General features: G+C 49.7%; 2 protein-coding genes across 11 annotated transcripts in view; one reads left to right on the plus strand and one right to left on the minus strand.

The window, feature by feature from the left end:
* Positions 1 to 17,693, minus strand: part of PUDP (pseudouridine 5'-phosphatase) — a 131,734-nt gene that overhangs the window by 89,905 nt on the left and 24,136 nt on the right. For all 3 annotated transcript variants that reach the window (XM_038586764.1, XM_038586763.1, XM_038586765.1), the window contains exon 2: positions 5,789 to 6,007. In XM_038586764.1, coding sequence (XP_038442692.1) covers positions 5,789 to 6,007 — 219 coding nt within the window. The remainder of the gene's footprint in view (positions 1 to 5,788; positions 6,008 to 17,693) is intronic.
* On the plus strand, positions 248 to 13,581 carry LOC102152223 (basic salivary proline-rich protein 1-like). 8 transcript variants are annotated; one of them, XM_038586757.1, is made up of 4 exons: positions 248 to 821; positions 5,448 to 11,489; positions 12,121 to 12,497; positions 13,523 to 13,581. In XM_038586757.1, exon 2 carries the CDS (start codon positions 7,744 to 7,746, stop codon positions 8,887 to 8,889), a length of 1,146 nt encoding a protein of 381 aa, XP_038442685.1. In that variant the 5' UTR covers positions 248 to 821; positions 5,448 to 7,743; the 3' UTR covers positions 8,890 to 11,489; positions 12,121 to 12,497; positions 13,523 to 13,581. The 8 variants fall into 8 exon arrangements, with proteins under 8 accessions (XP_038442685.1, XP_038442686.1, XP_038442687.1 ...); XM_038586758.1 differs by having other exon boundaries at positions 12,124 to 12,497; XM_038586759.1 differs by having other exon boundaries at positions 5,448 to 11,451.

The raw sequence follows: 17,693 nt of genomic DNA on the forward strand, positions 1-17,693 counted from the left end.
CTGGTGATGGGCCCAGGGAAGGTCACACCCTACATCATAACTGGGGGAGCTGCTGCCCCTGGTGATGGGCCCAGGGAAGGTCACACCCTACATCATAACTGGGGGAGCTGCTGCCCCTGGTGATGGGCCCAGGGAAGGCCACACCCTACATCATAACTGGGGGAGCTGCTGCCCCTGGTGATGGGCCCAGGGAAGGTCACACCCTACATCATAACTGGGGGAGCTGCTGCCCCTGGTGATGGGCCCCGGGAGGGACACACTCTACATCATATCTGGGGGTGGGGGTTGCTGCCCCTGGTGGTGGCCACAGGGAAGGACACCCCTTACATCATATTTGGAATGCTGATCCTGGTCATGGATCCTTACATCATAATTGTGGCTGTTACCCGTGATGGGCCCAAGGAAGGACATACTCTTAACATCTACCTGGTGGCTGCAGCCCCCTGGCATCCTGCCATCCTTTCTCCTATTTTACTTGTTAAATACCTACGTGCGCCGCAGGTTTCACCTTGAAAGTATGAGAAAATGAATGCTAGTGAATTAATAATACAGCCTCTCGACAGGCAGCCTTCTTGTCTAATAAGCTCAAGGTGACTTCCACAACCAAAAATTCCTACCAGAAAGTACCTTCAGAAAGAGAAGAGATAAAAGTTGCCACGGGTTATGCGATCATCCTCAGCTTCATAATGGGAACAAAGCACGAGGTGAAGAGAATCAACACCCACATCTAGAAAGAGGACGGCGGCCAGTTTTTCTGAACACTGTCCCTCCACCCAGTATCCAGGAGATCACCTTCTCAGGGGATTTCAGGTTTGGCTCAGGTACGGAGATGAAGGGTGGATGGAAGGAATGGAAGGAAGACAGGGTTTGTGAAGCCTGTCCTTTAGGGTAGAAACGTTGCCCTACTTTATGTAAGATTCATAGAATCAAATAAGATATTTTGTGTATACTTATTTTAACTCTCACCAGCCTCACCGATGACAATACACAAGACGTCCAAAAAAAAAGTCATCTAGGTTAAGTTCTGTAGGACTACGCTATCTTTGGAACTACCTCCTGCCTTACTTTTAAATTAGAAACTTCTGAATTAAGTGATCTGTAATCATCTATGATGAGTATCTTACATAAGTGATGTGTGGTCACTGCCAAAGCTAAATGAGAACACTGCATCAATTGGTTTCACCAAGTAGAGTTCATGGTGTAGACTTCGTAGTATTCCAGCCAAACTACCACACTAGCTTGAGAAAACATCACATTTCTGGGCATTGTAGTAGAACATATATCAAGTGTTTCTTAGAGTACAGAACAAAAATACAAGAAGGAACAGCACTTGAAAGGTTTGAGAGGATAATGTAGGGAAAATACATTTGCATACCTAATACATTATGGGTACTTATTAGCATGTTGAACAATGAAAGATAATCCAGGTTAAATGTTAACAGGATGGACAAATACTTAGCTAGATTAAGAGAAAAACAAGAGAAGTTCAAATAGCTAAAATCAGAAATGAAGAAGGGTGACATTAAAACCAATGCCACAGAAATTAAGGGGAAAAAAAAAAGATTTAGGAGAATAATGCTAAAGAGTGTATGCCAACAAACTGGATAACCAGGAAAGGGATATATTGTTAGAAATAAATACCCTTGAGGTATCTGGGTGGCTCAGTGGTTGAGAATCTACCTTTGGCTCAGGTTGTGATTCTGGGGTCCTGGGATCAAGTCTCACATCAGGCTCCCCATGGGGAGCCTGCTTCTCCCTCTGCGTAGGTCTCTGCCTCTCTCTGTGTGTCTCTCATGAATAAATAAATAAAATCTTAAAAAAGAAAAAAAAGAAATATATATTTTGTGTCAAGATCAAATCAACAAACAGAAAGTCTGATCAGATATAAAATACTAAGGATATTTGTTCAGGGATGAGAAACCTCCCAACAAAGGAAAACCCATCTGTGATGAAGCCTACCAAACAAAGAGGATTAAATGAATATTCCTCAAACCCCTACAGAAATCTGAAGAGAAAGGTGTATGTGTGCTCATTCTATGAGACCAACATTACCCTCATACAAAAACCAGGCAAAAACACTACAAGAAAACTATATATTGATATCTATAATGGGTATGGAGGCAGAAATACTAAAAAAAATACTAGCAAACTGATTTGACAACGCATTAAAGGCAATATATGCCATCACCAGGTGGAAGTTATTGCTGGAAGGCACAGATGGTTCACAACATACAAAAAAAAAAAAAAATCACTGTGATACACCATATCAACCAAGTGAATGACAAAAACTATATAATTCTATCCATTGATGTGGCAAGAGCATTTGACAAAACTCAACACCTTTTCATGATACCAACACTGAAACTGAGAAAAAGAAAAGTAGGTTGACTAAAACTGCCTCAACATAACAAAGACCGTACGTGAAAAGCCCACAGCTAACATCATACTTCACAGAAGGTGAAAACTCTTCCTCTGAGATCAGGAATAAGATAACAGTCCTACACATAGTGCCAGAAGACCTAGCCAGAGCAATGAAGCAGGAAAACGAAGACATATCCAAACTGTAAAGGCAGAAAGTAAGTATCCCCATTTGCAGAAGACGTGACCTTATAAGTAAAAAATCCTACAGGTTTCAAACACATAAAAACTGTTAGACCTGGTAAAGAAATCCAGCAACACTGGAGGACACAAAAATCAACATGCAAAGTCACATTTCTAGATACAATGAACAATCTGAAAAGAAAGTTAAAATTATGCCATTTATAACACATCAAAAAGGAATATACTCCTAAGATGGTGAAAGACTTGTACACTGAAGCGACAAGTCATTGCTGAAAACATTAAAAAAGAAGATATAAATAAATGGAAAAACATCCCATGTTCATAAACTGGAAAATCTGGTATTAAAATGTCCATACTACCCAAAACAATATGCACATTCAAAGTGATCCCTACCAAGATCCCAAGCATATTAAACACAGAAAACATCCTAAAGTTTAAACAGACACTCAAGGGACTCTCAATTGCCATAAAAATATTGAAAAGAGATAATAAAAGTTGGAGGTCTTGAACTTCTTGATTGAAAACACATTATAAAGCTATAGTTATCAAAGCAGTGCGGTACAGGCAGGAAGACCAACAGAACAGAACAGAAAGCACAGAAATAGACTCTTGCATATATGCAAGAATAATCTTTGAATCTTTGAATAATCTTTTTTTTTTTTTTTAAGATTTTATTTCTTCATGAGAGACACAGAGAGGTAGTGACACAGGAAGAGGGAGAAATAGGTTCCATGCAGGGAGCCCGATGTGGGACTCGATCCCAGGACCCCGGGAACGCGCCATGGGCCGAAGGCAGGCCTCAACTGCTGAGCCACCTGGGCGTCCCGTGGTTTGAATAATCTTCAACAATATGCCAAGACCACTCGAGAGCATAAGGCCCGTCTCTCCGACAAATTCCCACGAAATTGGGGATACTTAGGATATCCACAGGCAAACGACTGAGGTTTGACATACAAGGATTAATTCGAAATTAATCAAAGACCTAAAGCTGTAACATTCCTGGAATAAAACATAGGAGGAAAGCTTTAGGAAATTGGATTTTATACTGATGTCTTGGGTAGAACAGCAAACACTCAGACAACGAGAGCAAACTGGGAGCCAAATGGGACTGCATGAAACTTAAAAAATCTTGCACATCAAAGCACGCAGGAGGATGAAAAGGTAACCTATTGAAATAGGAAGAAAAAAATATTTATTTGCACACTGATAAGTGTCTGATAAGGGGTTTATCCAGGAAATATAAAGAACTCCCACCAAATAACAACAAAAAAGTAACCCTATTTTTAAAAATGGGCAAAAGACTTAAGACAGCTCTCCAAAGAAAACACAGAAATAGTTAAAAGCATATAAACTAAGGTTCTCCATGATTCATCATTAGAGAAATGCAAATCTGAACTACAATGAGTTTTTACTTTGTACATCTGAGAATGCCTACTAACAAGAACAACCAAAAACCACAGAAAATAAGTAAGTGTTGGTGAAAATGTGGAGAAACGGGAACACTCGTGGACAGTTAGAAAATAATAGGGTGCAGTCACTCTAGAACACAGTAGGCTGGCTCCTCAAGAGATAGCAAACGGAACCACCATACGCTCCATGAGCCCGCTTCCAGGTACACGAGCCAGAAACTGAAAGCACGGTCGCAGAAACGTCTCCGTATTCCTACGTCCATAGCAGCATCCTTCATAATAGCCAGGAAGAGAAAGGACTCCAACGAGTATCAAGAGACGAATGGACACACACAACGTGATGTAGCTGTACCGGGGTGGGGAAAACGGAAGACAATCCTATATCATGCGACAACATGAATGAACCTTGAGGACGTGATGCTAAGTTCAAACAGCCAATCCGGAAAGGACAAATCCTGTATGAGCCCCCCCCCCCCCAAAACGAGGTACGTACAATAGTCCAGTTCACACACACAGAATGCAGAATGATGGTGTCAGGGGCTGGAAGGAGGGCCGAATGGGGAGTGAGGGGTGGATGGGTCAGAGTGTCTGTTTTCTAAGATGAAGAAGTCCTAGAGACGGGTGCTGGGGGCCGTGACCCGACAGCGTGACGCTACGCAACACCACCAAACTAGACACCTAGAGATGGATGAGACGGTTAGTTTTACCAGGTCTGGTTTCTACCATGATTTGAAAACTGAGCTGTATGGACGTGTTTCCATCATTAAAGGCTGTCGCGATAGCTCCGTGTGCAAAGGGTCCAGGATGGCAGCGGACACGGAGCTCGTGCCCACGCCCGACATTCAGATTTGTGTGTCATCCAAGCACAGCGCACGTATGTGGTTTCTATGTGACACAGGCAGTGGTACTAGCAGGTCGTTTACAGGAAATTCTCTATTCCCAGGGAATATTCAATCTGCACTTTTGGATGCATGCGTAAATATTTTTTAAACACACATGTTTCAAAACTATGAGTCACAGGAATACAATTGTAAATACAAAATTATGGCCGTAACTTCACATTTGTTTTTCCCCTGTCCTTGCACCATTGATTCCAAAGACAGAGTATTCACCTTTCTCCCTGGAAGACTCTTAAAATAGCACTCCATTTTTTGGCATCTTTCAGCCCTGTAATCTAGAACATTCTCGACCTTCTGACTTTTAGCAAGAAACAGCAGACAACTGAGTTCTGATCGATCTTCACTTAACAAGCCCCAAGGGAGAGAAGTCATCTTTGCTTTCAAAGGAAAACAAGTGAAGAAAGGGGTGAAGGGCATGTAAACACACGTGTTGAAAATGAATTATGCTCTTAACTTAAAAAAAAAAAGAAAAAATAATAAAAAGAAGGTTGTTTGGGAAGATTTAGCGGCTTGCTTATCATCAATTTGCTCACGTTTAAATATTCGCTAAAATAATCTCGTGTCTCATTTTGAACAGGAAAAGGCAAAGCCACCTATCGGACCTTGATGCGATTCCGTCGTGAGTGTGGCACTGGTACAACACCGGAACGAGCACAGTTCGCATGTTTTTGGACCTCGGGACTCAGTGGTTCCTTCCTTGGAAGGAAGCCCTTGGAAAGACCAGATGGAATCACAGCATAGGATTAAGCAAACTCTCTCTGGAGTACCTGTGAGCCTCAAACAAGACGAGGTTTTCCTGAGAAGCTATCAAGACAAAGGAAGACACAAAAGCAAGCCCGGCACGGGCCGGTAACCGGGGTTTACAACAATACCGCAAAGGCACGCGGATATGATCCCGTCACACGGAGGGGCACGTACCTGGCATCAGAGCAGCCGTGGGGAATAATTCTTTCAACTTCATCTGGCTTTCGTCCACCAGCTCCTCTTTGGACATGGGGAGCTGCAGGACGTCTATTACGATCTGGGCCGCCTCCGTTGCCTTTTTCCCCATAACAAGGGACTTGACATCCCAGCTGTATTTCTTTCCGTAGCGATCGCATATTTCCTGAAACACCACTGAATAGAGCCGTTCCGTATCTGCAGAAACAAAGAGGGGGCGACGTTTAGGGGTGTGTGCTATGCCCCGGGTCTCTACTAGGTACATACGTGTGTGTGATGCAGGACATCTGCGCGGACATCTATGCAAATACCGGAAATGTCGCAGGTCATTGGGACAATGCTGTGCTGCAGTTGTGTTTGCAGCTGTGATCTGGAAAGTGAAGAACTGGGAAAGAAACGAAGCCCATTTTATTGTTGATAATTCTTTGATACAGACAAGTGCATGTATGAGCCCAAATGTGCACTTGGGGCGGCGGAAGCTGTGACGCCATCACCGGGTATTCAAGCTGCCGGGAGCCAGCTGCACACAAGGGTCAGTGTGGGTGACCCCTCCTGGCAGGGACACTTCCATCGCCCCGTGACAGTCCGCACAGAAGCGTCTGGCCACGGGTGCCGCTGCAAAGCTCCCACGTGAGAACGCACCGGTTCTGGACAGGCTCGTGCTTCTGCTGCGCTCACACTCAGAGCACCTCTCACACCAGCTGTGTGTGCCGGACGGGAGCTTCCCCACACCCAGTAAGTCTGTGATGCTAGCGGGTGTCAACAATTCCACACAGTTGTCACACCGTACACAGGGTCAGGTCCCATGGGCAAAGGGCTCTGTCCCAAACCATAAGGAGACATCGGCTCACCCGTGAGATGAGCTGTCATCCCAAAGACAAGTACAACGAGTGGGCTGAGGATGTTGGAAGAAAGGAACCCTCGTGCACCGTCGGTGGAGATGCAAACTGGTGCAGGCTCTCTGGAAAACAGCATGGAGGGTCCTCAAAGAGTTAGGAAGAGAGCTACTACACAGGCCAGCAATGACACTACTGAGCGTTTGCCCGAGGAAAACAAAAGGCTAATTCAAAACCACCTCTGCACCCCCACGTTCACCCCAGCTTTATTTTCAATACCCAAGATAGGGAAGCAACGTAAGCGTCCATCAACAGATGCGTGCATACAGACATGCTATACACAACACAATACTGCTTTGGCCATAAAACAAATGAAATCTTGCCACTGGTGACAATACAGAGTGACCTACATGGTGTCATGCAAAGTCACAGTAAGACACAGAATCGACAGATTCCTTTACATGTGAAATTTCAAAGACAGAACAAAGAAAGTAAACAGTCTTTAACACAGAAAACAACGTGGTGGCCGCCAGAGGGGCGGCGGGGTGAGAGGATGGGTGACACAGATGAAGGGGACTCAGAAGTACAAGCTCCACTTATGAAATGAGTCTCGGGATAGAGAAGACAGCACGGGTAACAGAGTGAGTACGGCTGCGATAACTGTGCAGGGTCACCCAGGCCACCTGGCTGGGCCCTCCGTGGTGCACCTACACTAACTGGTCAGGCCCTGTACGTGGACACACACCAACTGGATGAGCCCCCATGGTGGATCAACACCAACTGACAGACCCTGCATGGTGGACATAGGTCAATCGGACGGGCCCCGCGTGGGGCCCCATGCCTACTGGACGGGCTCCGTGTGGTGGCCCCGTGCCAACTGGATGGCCCCGCGTGGTAGACCTGTGCCAACCAGACGGGACAAACGTGGAGGACCCGTGCCAACCGGATGGGACCCGTGTGGTGACCCGTGCCAATCGGACGGGACCCGCGTGGTGGAACCGTGCCAACCGGACAGGACCCGCGTGGTGGACCCGTGCCAACCAGACGGGACCCACGTGGTGGACCCGTGCCAACTGGACGGGCTCGTGAGGTAGACCCATGCCAACTGGATGGGACCCACGTGGTGGACCCTGCCAACTGGATGGGCTCGCGAGGTGGACCCGTGCCAACCGGACGGGACCCCGCGTGGTGTACTCATGCCAACCGGACGGGACCCACGTGGTGGACCCATGCCAACTGGACGGGACCCACGTGGTGGACCCATGCCAACCGGACGGGACCCGCGAGATGGACCCATGCCAACTGGACGGGACCCACATGGTGGACCCATGCCAACCGGACGGGACCCACGTGGTGGACCCATGCCAACTGGACGGGACCCACATGGTGGACCCATGCCAACCGGACGGGACCCACGTGGTGGACCCATGCCAACTGGACGGGACCCGCGAGGTGGACCCATGCCAACTGGACGGGACCCACATGGTGGACCCATGCCAACCGGACGGGACCCACGTGGTGGACCCATGCCAACCGGACGGGACCCACGTGGTGGACCCATGCCAACTGGAGGGTTCGCGAGGTGGACCCATGCCAACTGGATGGGACCCACGTGGTGGACCCTGCCAACTGGATGGGCTCGCGAGGTGGACCCGTGCCAACCGGACGGGACCCCGCGTGGTGTACTCATGCCAACCGGACGGGACCCACGTGGTGGACCCATGCCAACTGGACGGGACCCACGTGGTGGACCCATGCCAACCGGACGGGACCCACGTGGTGGACCCATGCCAACTGGACGGGACCCGCGAGGTGGACCCATGCCAACTGGACGGGACCCACATGGTGGACCCATGCCAACCGGACGGGACCCACGTGGTGGACCCATGCCAACCGGACGGGACCCGCGAGGTGGACCCATGCCAACTGGACGGGACCCACATGGTGGACCCATGCCAACTGGACGGGACCCACGTGGTGGACCCATGCCAACTGGACGGGACCCGCGAGGTGGACCCATGCCAACTGGACGGGACCCGCGTGGTGGACCCATGCCAACTGGACGGGACCCACGTGGTGGACCCATGCCATCTGGACGGGACCTGCATGGTGGACCCATGCCAACTGGACAGGATCCGCGTGGTGGACCCATGCCAACTGTACCCAAGCCGCCAGAGGGGCGGCGGGGTGAGAGGATGGGTGAGACAGATGAAGGGGACTCAGAAGTACAAGCTCCACTTATGAAATGAGTCTCGGGATAGAGAGGACAGCACGGGTAACAGAGTGAGTACGGCTGCGATAACTGTGCAGGGTCACCCAGGCCACCTGGCTGGGTCCCGTGAGGTGCATCTATGCTAACTGGTCAAGCCCTGTAGGTGGACACACACCAACTGGATGAGCCCCCATGGTGGACCAACGCCAACTGGACGGGACCTGCGAGGTGGACCTATGCCAACTGGATTGTTGTTGGGTCATTTAAATGGATAAAAATGTAAAAATCACTATGACATACACCTGAAAGATCAGTTCACTGAAAATGCAAACGTGGTGACACATGCTGGTGAGACCTGATGCACGTCTCCAAAGGCAAGCGTTTCCAGATCTGGGAAGCCACAGGGGGCTGAGTGCAGGTGCCCGAAGGAAGGCAGAAGGGCCGTGTCCGGAGGCGTACTCAGGGCCCCCGCCTCACTCTTGGTGGTGGCACCCACACGGGCACTCGGCGAAGCCAGGAGGTGACGGACGGGGGCTGCGCACACACGTCTGGCAAGACACACACCTCTCCCGTTCCGGCTGGTTTAGGAGGTAGACCAGCCCCTCTAATCTCAGCAGTAAGGGCCTCATGCAGTGCGTGAAGCCACAGAGACGCTGCACAGTCTAAACCGAACGTGTACAGTTGGGCCCGATAACAAGACCGCTTCCTGTGCGTGTGGCAACATCGCCGAGTCTGCAGACGGCAGGAGGCACGGCGCTGTCGCTCGGGAGCGTGGCTGTTCTGGTGTCACCTGTGTGTGCATCTGTCCCACGGCAGGTAAAGGGACACCTGGGCCGTACAGCACACCCGCCACCTCTGTGCCAAGCCCAAGACCCGAGGGCAAAGGGCAGCGAGTTCCCTTGCAAGTGAAGGCCTCCTATGGGTGGCACTACAGCCCACGCCCGAAGGGCTCTGCAGGCGGTGCCTCCTGTTCCAGTCTGCGCCACAGCTCCCTTGGCTTTGCTCCCGGGCTTGCTCATGGATTACCAACAGTTCTCTGGCCAGGGGCTCCGCGGATGGCACCACTCACGCATCCCTCTCCTGGGGCTCCCTGCACCTGCTGGGGGATGCCTGGTTCTTCGTGCTCAGACCTGAGCTGGACAGCTGCCCTCACCGCCTCTCCCGTGGACTCTGGGAATCGGCACCGACTGGCCCATGTAGCCCCAGCCCTCCTTTCAGCCATCAGCGTGGGTGACACCTGCTGAGGCACAACTCGCGAGAGCCGAGCATCAGGTGCCATTTCATCTTTGGCACTTGAACGACCTGGGACCTCTGCTTCTCTGGCACAGGCTGGATGTTCCTGCGGCACTGGAAAATGTGCAGAACAAACAGGTCCCCGGCGCCCCACCCCTGCAGGCACTTGAGACGGCTCCCATGTGACCTCTGTGTTAGGGAAATACCTGTTTTGGTTTGGTTTTCTTTTGCTGGCACAAAAGATGGTGAGGCTTTAAGGAAACATTTCTGGGGTCACTCAAGTGTAGAGAAGCCATGGTTTGGATAGCCAGCTGAGTGACTCGGGGTTTTCTAGAACCCACGCTGCACCTGTATATATTGTTCCTGAAGGTGGCAGACAATGGAGGGAGGGCTGGTTCCTCCCCATGAGCAGCAGCAGGAAGGTGCCCTCAAGCCTTCCGTGGCCAAGGGTCTCTGGTAACGAAAGCTCCTTTTATGTGCACCCCTCCACGGGGGTCAGAGCAAGGGCTCTGCGAGATGGGGAAGGACGGACAGGCCATAGTGCACATTTTTACTTTCCTCCCTGGTACTCAGACTAAGCCTCTAGGACTCCAAATGTCCAACAGGAGGAAACGACAGGCACTAAGTGAGAGCAAGAAACTAGTGTCGGGTCTAAAGAGCAAAGTCAAGCGTGGGAGTCAAGCGTGGGAAGCAGCAGAGGCCAGGGCGGTCGACGGAGGTGGCATTCGGGGACTCTTGGTAAGCCAACTGGACGACAAGGAAGAAAGGGGCGTGAAAGAAACACTAATCCCAAAGACAGAAACGTAGCGATGGCCTTTAAAACGCTTTAAACAGTGTTTATTTAAAGCCTCGTGTCAAGGCTTTTAATTTAAAAGACACTGAGCTGTGGGATTATGCATCTGCAGGAGACTGTGCAGACCACTTTTCTTCACAATGTAGATAAAATCATCCCAAATCCTCAGTGAATAAGCGAGGATCTAAACAAGTAATTAAAGTCCTCAGATCCAACGATGACTGCGCCAGCTCATGACAGCATGCTTAGAAATTAAAGGGACAGCGTTTTGAAAGGAAGAAGTTCCAAAGATGAGCACAAAAGAACCCCAGCAAGCTATCAGGGGCATGTGGTCCCCCTGTCCACAAGCGAGGCAGCGAGCTCCAAGCTCTGCAACTTGCTTCTGTGTCACTTCACACAAGAACATCACATGTTACAGGCCATATAAGGCACGACGGTCCGTAGGTGTTAGGAAAGCATTCCTCGTGAAGGAGAGCCTCCCTTCTTGCTGGAAGAGGGGAACCCATGCTGCAGTGGGGGAGCCGCTGCAGGTGAGCTGATGGGATGCAGGTGAACTGATGGGATACAGGTGAGCTGATGGGATGCAGGTGAGCTGATGGGATGCAGGTGAGTTGATCGGGTAAGTGGTGACACGGGGGTGTCAGACGGGAGATGAGCCCCCGGTCAAGTGGGTACAGTGGCCACAAGGTGGGTGTCATCATGGGTACAAGGCTGCCCTCCCAGGTGGGGAAATGAGACGCATTTAGGTTTAAGTTCATCGACGTGCTGCAGAAGGGCATCCCTGTACCCACAGGAAGGCTAGGCACGGCGGCCTCTCAGGCCCGGGTCCTACAATGCTGTTTTCTTGTCATTGAGGATGTAGTGAAATGCTTGCCGAGTCCATCCCTGCTCCCAGAGGACCGTGCCAGTTTGCATTTTACCCCATGAGGGGTAGGGGTGAGGGTGTTTTCCCACATCTCCTGTGCAGGAAGCTGTGCTCCTGCAAACAGGCAAACAGGCACCTAATTCCAGAGCAGTTGCTCTGCTTCAGAGCAGACAAGCACGCACGATAAGACCTGCTTTCTCTGCTCATTCCGGTTTCCGCTCCCAAGCCAGACCTGGAATGAGGTATTCGGAGAAAGAATGGGCATCAGGAGTCTGAAAGAAGAGCAGTCAATTCCCAGCTGGGCCACTGTGTAGCTGCCAGTCCTGGGTTGAGATTTCAACGTTCCTGACTTGTGGTTTGTTCCCCGGGCAGCAGTGGCACGTAGGCAGCACTGGCCTGCAGGGCTGGCTGTGACGAGATGCTGGCTGTAGGCGGCCACAGGAGCTCTGAAGGCGGGAACCTGGTTTGCGACCCTGCCCTGCCGCTTGCAAGCCACTGAAATCTGCCAGCAGGTGCTCAGCCCCTGGCGGGGCCTTGGATGACAGATCTGCAGAATGGGGACAGTAGCACGGATACCACACGCCTCCTGGCTGGCGTGTCATGTCGGTGAAGAGGAACAGTCTGTGCTGAGCTGTGAGTGCAGCGCCTGGCCAGGGGCAAGTCCTGCACCATCTTATGGAACCCTCGGCGGAGGGGGAGGAGGGAGGGTGCGAAGACACCTCCCTCGCGCCTGCTCTGTGGAAGGACTCGTAAGTACTAAGCATCCCTGACCTAGGAGACCTCAAGATCTGCCTGTCTCCGTACAGCAGTGCTCCAGTAAGGGCGAGACCCTGTTTAATATGACAAGTCATAGGGCCCTGCCAGACATATTTCACTTAGAAACAAAGACCAAACACCCATCACCTGCTTGGAATGTATTCACAAAAGTACGATACCTGCCAGGCATGTGGAAACAGCTTCACGACACTTGTTAACTCACTGCCCGGCCCCGTACAAGAACATGATCCCTCATTTCCAAATCCTTAATCCATAAACATCTGCAACCTGAAAAGTCTCTGATTCAGTGGCAACATCTGACCTGCACCGGCATGAGGAGGGCTTAATGCGGATTATTTGTTATTCCTTGTGTGAATTTTCATACTCTTGTCTGTAGGAATCCCCGTGGGTTTACACATGGGTGCTGCCCCAGACCCCACCCTACCTACTATATAGGTCCCATGCCACACGTGTTATAAAACATTTTAAGTTTAAATTGATGATGTAAAAATCTCAATACAACTAGCTCCATACGGTTTGGAAGAGAGACTCTGAACCCACCGCAGTGCTTGCTCGCCAGGCAGGCTACAGCTTGTGCACCTTGCACACCACGACAGACCAATTTAATGCTTCCTTCCAGAACTTAACGTCATCTCCAAAAGAGTCGTACTTTTATTATCTGCGATTACAAAAAAAAAAAAAAAGGGGTGGGGTGGGGTGGGGTGATCAAAAGCCAGAGTCTGTGTGACAGGTCAGTTTCTTGAAGACACAAACACATTTTCACATTGGAGAGCTCATCTTGAGTGAAAATCAAATTGTCAGAACCGGGCAGATCAGAAGACGATGCTGGAGCTGTCTGGCAGCTTTCTCTCACAAATACAGCAGTGTTTTGGGGTGGAGTGAGCACTCCGTATTTTAACTGTAAAATAGCTTTAATAATAAATACCCAGCGTTGAATACAGTTTGATAAAACTGGTGGTGTCGTTTTTCTAAGCTGATTTTTTTTTTTTTTTGACAGAGAGCACGGAAGCAGGGAGAGTGGCAGGCAGAGGAAGACGGAGAAGCAGACTCCCCGCCGAGCAGAGAGCCTGACGTGGGGCTCCATCCCAGCCACCCAGGCACCCCAGGTAACATCAGCACACACCCGACTCCCGTGCGGGTTCTTGATAGAACACACATGGCAGGGTCCCACTGCAGTTTCTGACTCTGCAGATCTCGGGTGGGACCAGGAATTTGCATTTCTGATGCTGCTCCTCTGGGGACCACACTTTGAGAATCAGAAACCAGTAGTAGACTGTATTAGGTGAAAGGAATCAACAAAGAAGAAATCAACAAAACTGTTTGGCAGCTACCAGGCACCTACCACATGCTATCAGAACAGCTTAGGGGCGCCTGGGGGGCTCAGTCGGCAAATCATCTGCCTTCAGCTCACGTCACGATCCTAGGGTCCTGGGATCGAGCCTCGCTAGGGCTCCCTGCTCAGGAAGGAGCCTGCTCCCTTTGCAATCTGCCCCCCACTTCCGGCTCATGCTCTCTCTCAAATAAATAAATGAAATCTTAAAAAAGCAAACAAACAACAAAAAAACCCACTTATCTGATGTGCTTACCAAAGCCCTGTGTTTTATAAAATCAGTAATTTGAAAAATGGATCAACTTTCAGAAAACCTTAATCTGAATAATGACATGTATAGATGTATGAATAGAAATTAAGGGGGAAAAAATCACCTATGACATAGATTCCAACGTCGATGTTTCTATTTCCTTTCTTTAACCCCAGATGAGATGCATGTTAATATGTTTTTCGTGGAGGAAACGTTTTTGAAGGTAAGTAATTCTGAATATGCCCCATTGTTTCTGAAGTTAATGGCCGCAGCAAACGACTTCTGTTAACTGGAGTTGTCGGTTAACTGGAGTCAACTGGGTGCCCCGGGGAGGAGATGAGGGGGCCAGGGGACACCCTGCACAGCAGGGTCACACCCGGCAAGGGCACACCTCCTCTGCAAAAACACCTCACACACTACGCTTTGTTTTAAGGAATAAAAACACAGGCGGGTTAATGGAACACGTTAACGGAACCCACGTTAATAAAACACACTGAAAGAATCAGTTAATTGGTTCATTCTTCTCTCAACTGGAAATTAAGAAAATACTTTCTAGCACTGAGACCAGAGAATCAAAGTCGTAGTTGCCATCGGTGGCCTTGTTTCGAGAACGAATACTCCACCCCTCGCATTTGGTATCTGCACACTCCTGTGTGGGGTTTGATTCCCCCTAGTGAAAGCACTTCCGGCCCTATGAAGGACATCACTGAAAAACATGAGTTCTTTTCCAAAAATGGACTATTGGGTCAGTGGCACAGCTATCTGAAACACTGAGCTCTGAATGTCATGGGCCTGGAAACCGGTGATTCACGGGAGACCTCACAGGAGACCGGAGCCGAGCCGTCGGAAAGCGCTAGATCTGATATCTAGGTCGCCTTGGGCTCTTCTTGACTTCTTAAGGCAGCCAAGCTTGCTTAATAATTGCTAGAACCCTAAAGGCAAAAGCTGTTGTGTAAGGTCACTGCAGGCAACAGCCGCTAAACGCTGTTCTTTCCACTCGCTCCCGGCACACAGCAGAGCCCAGATCCCGCTGGCGGAGCTATTATGTGGCTCCGAGTGGCTTCGGGGCATGCTCCTGCTGGGGCAGGTTGGCTCAGAGTGTCCGTGACCAGCCAGGGCCCCAGCAAGTGCCCCACCGGGCGTAGTAGGAAGGTGCTACACGACACCGGGACCCCGACAGAGGGAGGCTGAGCATCCTTGCTCCACCTCTGGACCAGGACCCAGCACGGGGAAGCATGAGCATGCAACCCAGGGGCAGAGGTCTGTATCCTAAGGACACGAGATGCCAACACGTAGAGCCACCTGGTGAGCTGGGAAGGGTGGAAACGGTGCTGGCTTGGCCCCACACATTCCAGTCCCATCAGAGGAAACCGTCAGTGACCAGTGAGAAGCCGAGGAGCGCGGGCCCTGTGTGGATGCTGCCGGCCGGCCACCCAGCAACCCGTAAGCACACCTGTATCACACCCCAGGCAGGCGCTGGGGCCCCAGGCGCTCGCCGCATGGTCCGCCGCCCGGCCCGAACACCTCTTCACACAGGCACACCTGCGTCCTCCGAGCCTTGCTGTGGCTGTGGCCGCTCGGAATGGAGTATCCCCCGGCACCTCCACAGCAAACAACCCTGGGTGAGGACGACAGGGTGCCTAGGAGGAACTGCAACAGTCAGGAAGCCTTACAGAGTCCTGGCACTACGGTGGGCACGGGCATGAACACGGCTGCATTTGGGTTCAACTCTCTGGCCCCAAGCTCCACGCCCGGGACTAACCCAGTCCACATCGTTTCCCTCATCTGATGCGGATCACGAGGATTCTGCTGCCCTCAGGAGGGTGGTTCGTGGGAAACGCTTCAAAGCCGGAGTGAAGCTGTGTGCCAACAAAAACCAGACGTAGTATGTCCCAAGGAAAGGAAGTCCCTGCCCTGCAAAGAGCTTTGTAAAAATCTAGTGCCGTGGAGGGGGGCACTTGACGGGATGAGCACTGGGTGTTATTCTGTATGTTGGTAAATTGAACACCAATAAAAAATAAATTTATTATTAAAAAAAAAAAATCTAGTGCCGTGGAAAGCCACAAACAGAAACCCTGTCCTTTCAGGATTGCTATAAATCTTTATCCAGATCTCCTTCCATTAACAAACAGCAGACGCGATAAACCACAACAAAAAATAAAGCTACCTTTAATTGTACTGTTAGCCCACTTTGCTTAAGTACCGGTGATGCAAAAATATCATCTGCTCACTGCTCTTCAATGCAATACAAATTATTTCATTTATGCCTTGGATACGGGAAACAACCAACCTGTCATGATATAAGCTAGAACCCAAACCAACATAAAATTGATTTCATTCCCCCAAAGTTAAACTTTAGGCCAAGTTTCAGATGACTGCTCTCAGAGACTCTTCTGAAACAGATATTTATGAATTAGAAACGTCTTGTATTACAGAAGTCACACTATGACATGCACCATGGAGCAGAGCTGAGATGAACGATCTTAAGAAGCAGACCCTGGGGTGCCAGGGCAGCTCAGTCAGTTAAGCATCTGCCTTTGGCTTAGGTCATGACTCTAAGGTCCTGAGATCGAGTCCTGTATCGGACTTCCTGCTCAGCAAAGAGTCTGTTTCTCCCTCTCCCTCTACCTGCTGCTCCCCTGCTTGTGCACAATCTCTCTGTCAAATGAATAAAACCTTAAAAAAAAAAAAAAAAAAAAGCAGACATTGACGATCTTGGGTACACGGCAATGGCACAAGGTACAAATATGGTAGATTCGATCAAATGAACATTGTGTACCTACTGTGTGATAGGCCCTGAGAAAAACCCAATAATTAAAGCTTATACAGGCGTTGCTGGAAGTGACATAAATCTCTGATCAGAATCAAACAGCCCAGGCATGTTTGTTGATAAAAATAAACACAGAAACAGCCAAATACATACAAGAATATGGGACACTTTTGCAAAGACTATGATTGAGAAATTGCCCACATATCAATCTACTTATCAGCATGTACCGAAATGTCACCATCCCCTAACCCCAATGACTGCATGGCAAGAAAGGTCCCTTTGGACAGTCAGGCAGAGAGGGAGGGTGTGTGAGGACATGGACTGCTGGCAGTACGGGTAGGAGAAAAAAGATAATAAGATGGTGAGCACATACGAGGAAAGGAAGGCCAGGCACGTGTTCTCCAGCAAACAGTGCAGGTTCCAGTCCACCACTGGCACTCAGGTGCTTTCTCCCACATGTCCACAGACACCCCACAAGCTCTATACCCATGGCATAAGGATGCTCGCATTGTCTCTGTGGTAGCTACTTAACCTTTACAAACAAAGTTGTATGGAAAAGGTACGCTTCCTTATGTTCAGGGACGTAAACAACGGAAATGAATAAATGACGAGCATGAAATGATGAGTCACGGGGATATTCGCTTCGAACTGGAAGCTTGCTTGCTCCAGCAGGCTGAGAGAGAAGTATTTAAGCATTTGATATATAGCTTCCCGTGGTGGTAAACTATCAGTTTTCAACTGTAGAGGAGTGATAATAAATGTGGCTGCTCAAAATAAGGACCAGTAATAGCTATTTGAGTCGTCCTTTGTAAAGTCAA

Source organism: Canis lupus, chromosome X, assembly GCF_011100685.1.
Source record: "Canis lupus familiaris isolate Mischka breed German Shepherd chromosome X, alternate assembly UU_Cfam_GSD_1.0, whole genome shotgun sequence".
Lineage (NCBI taxonomy): Eukaryota > Metazoa > Chordata > Mammalia > Carnivora > Canidae > Canis > Canis lupus.

Coding starts and splice junctions, on each gene's coding strand:
- LOC102152223 (XM_038586755.1), top strand. CDS start 7,744: ATGCCAACTGGATGGGACCCACGTGGTGGACCCTGCCAACTGGATGGG.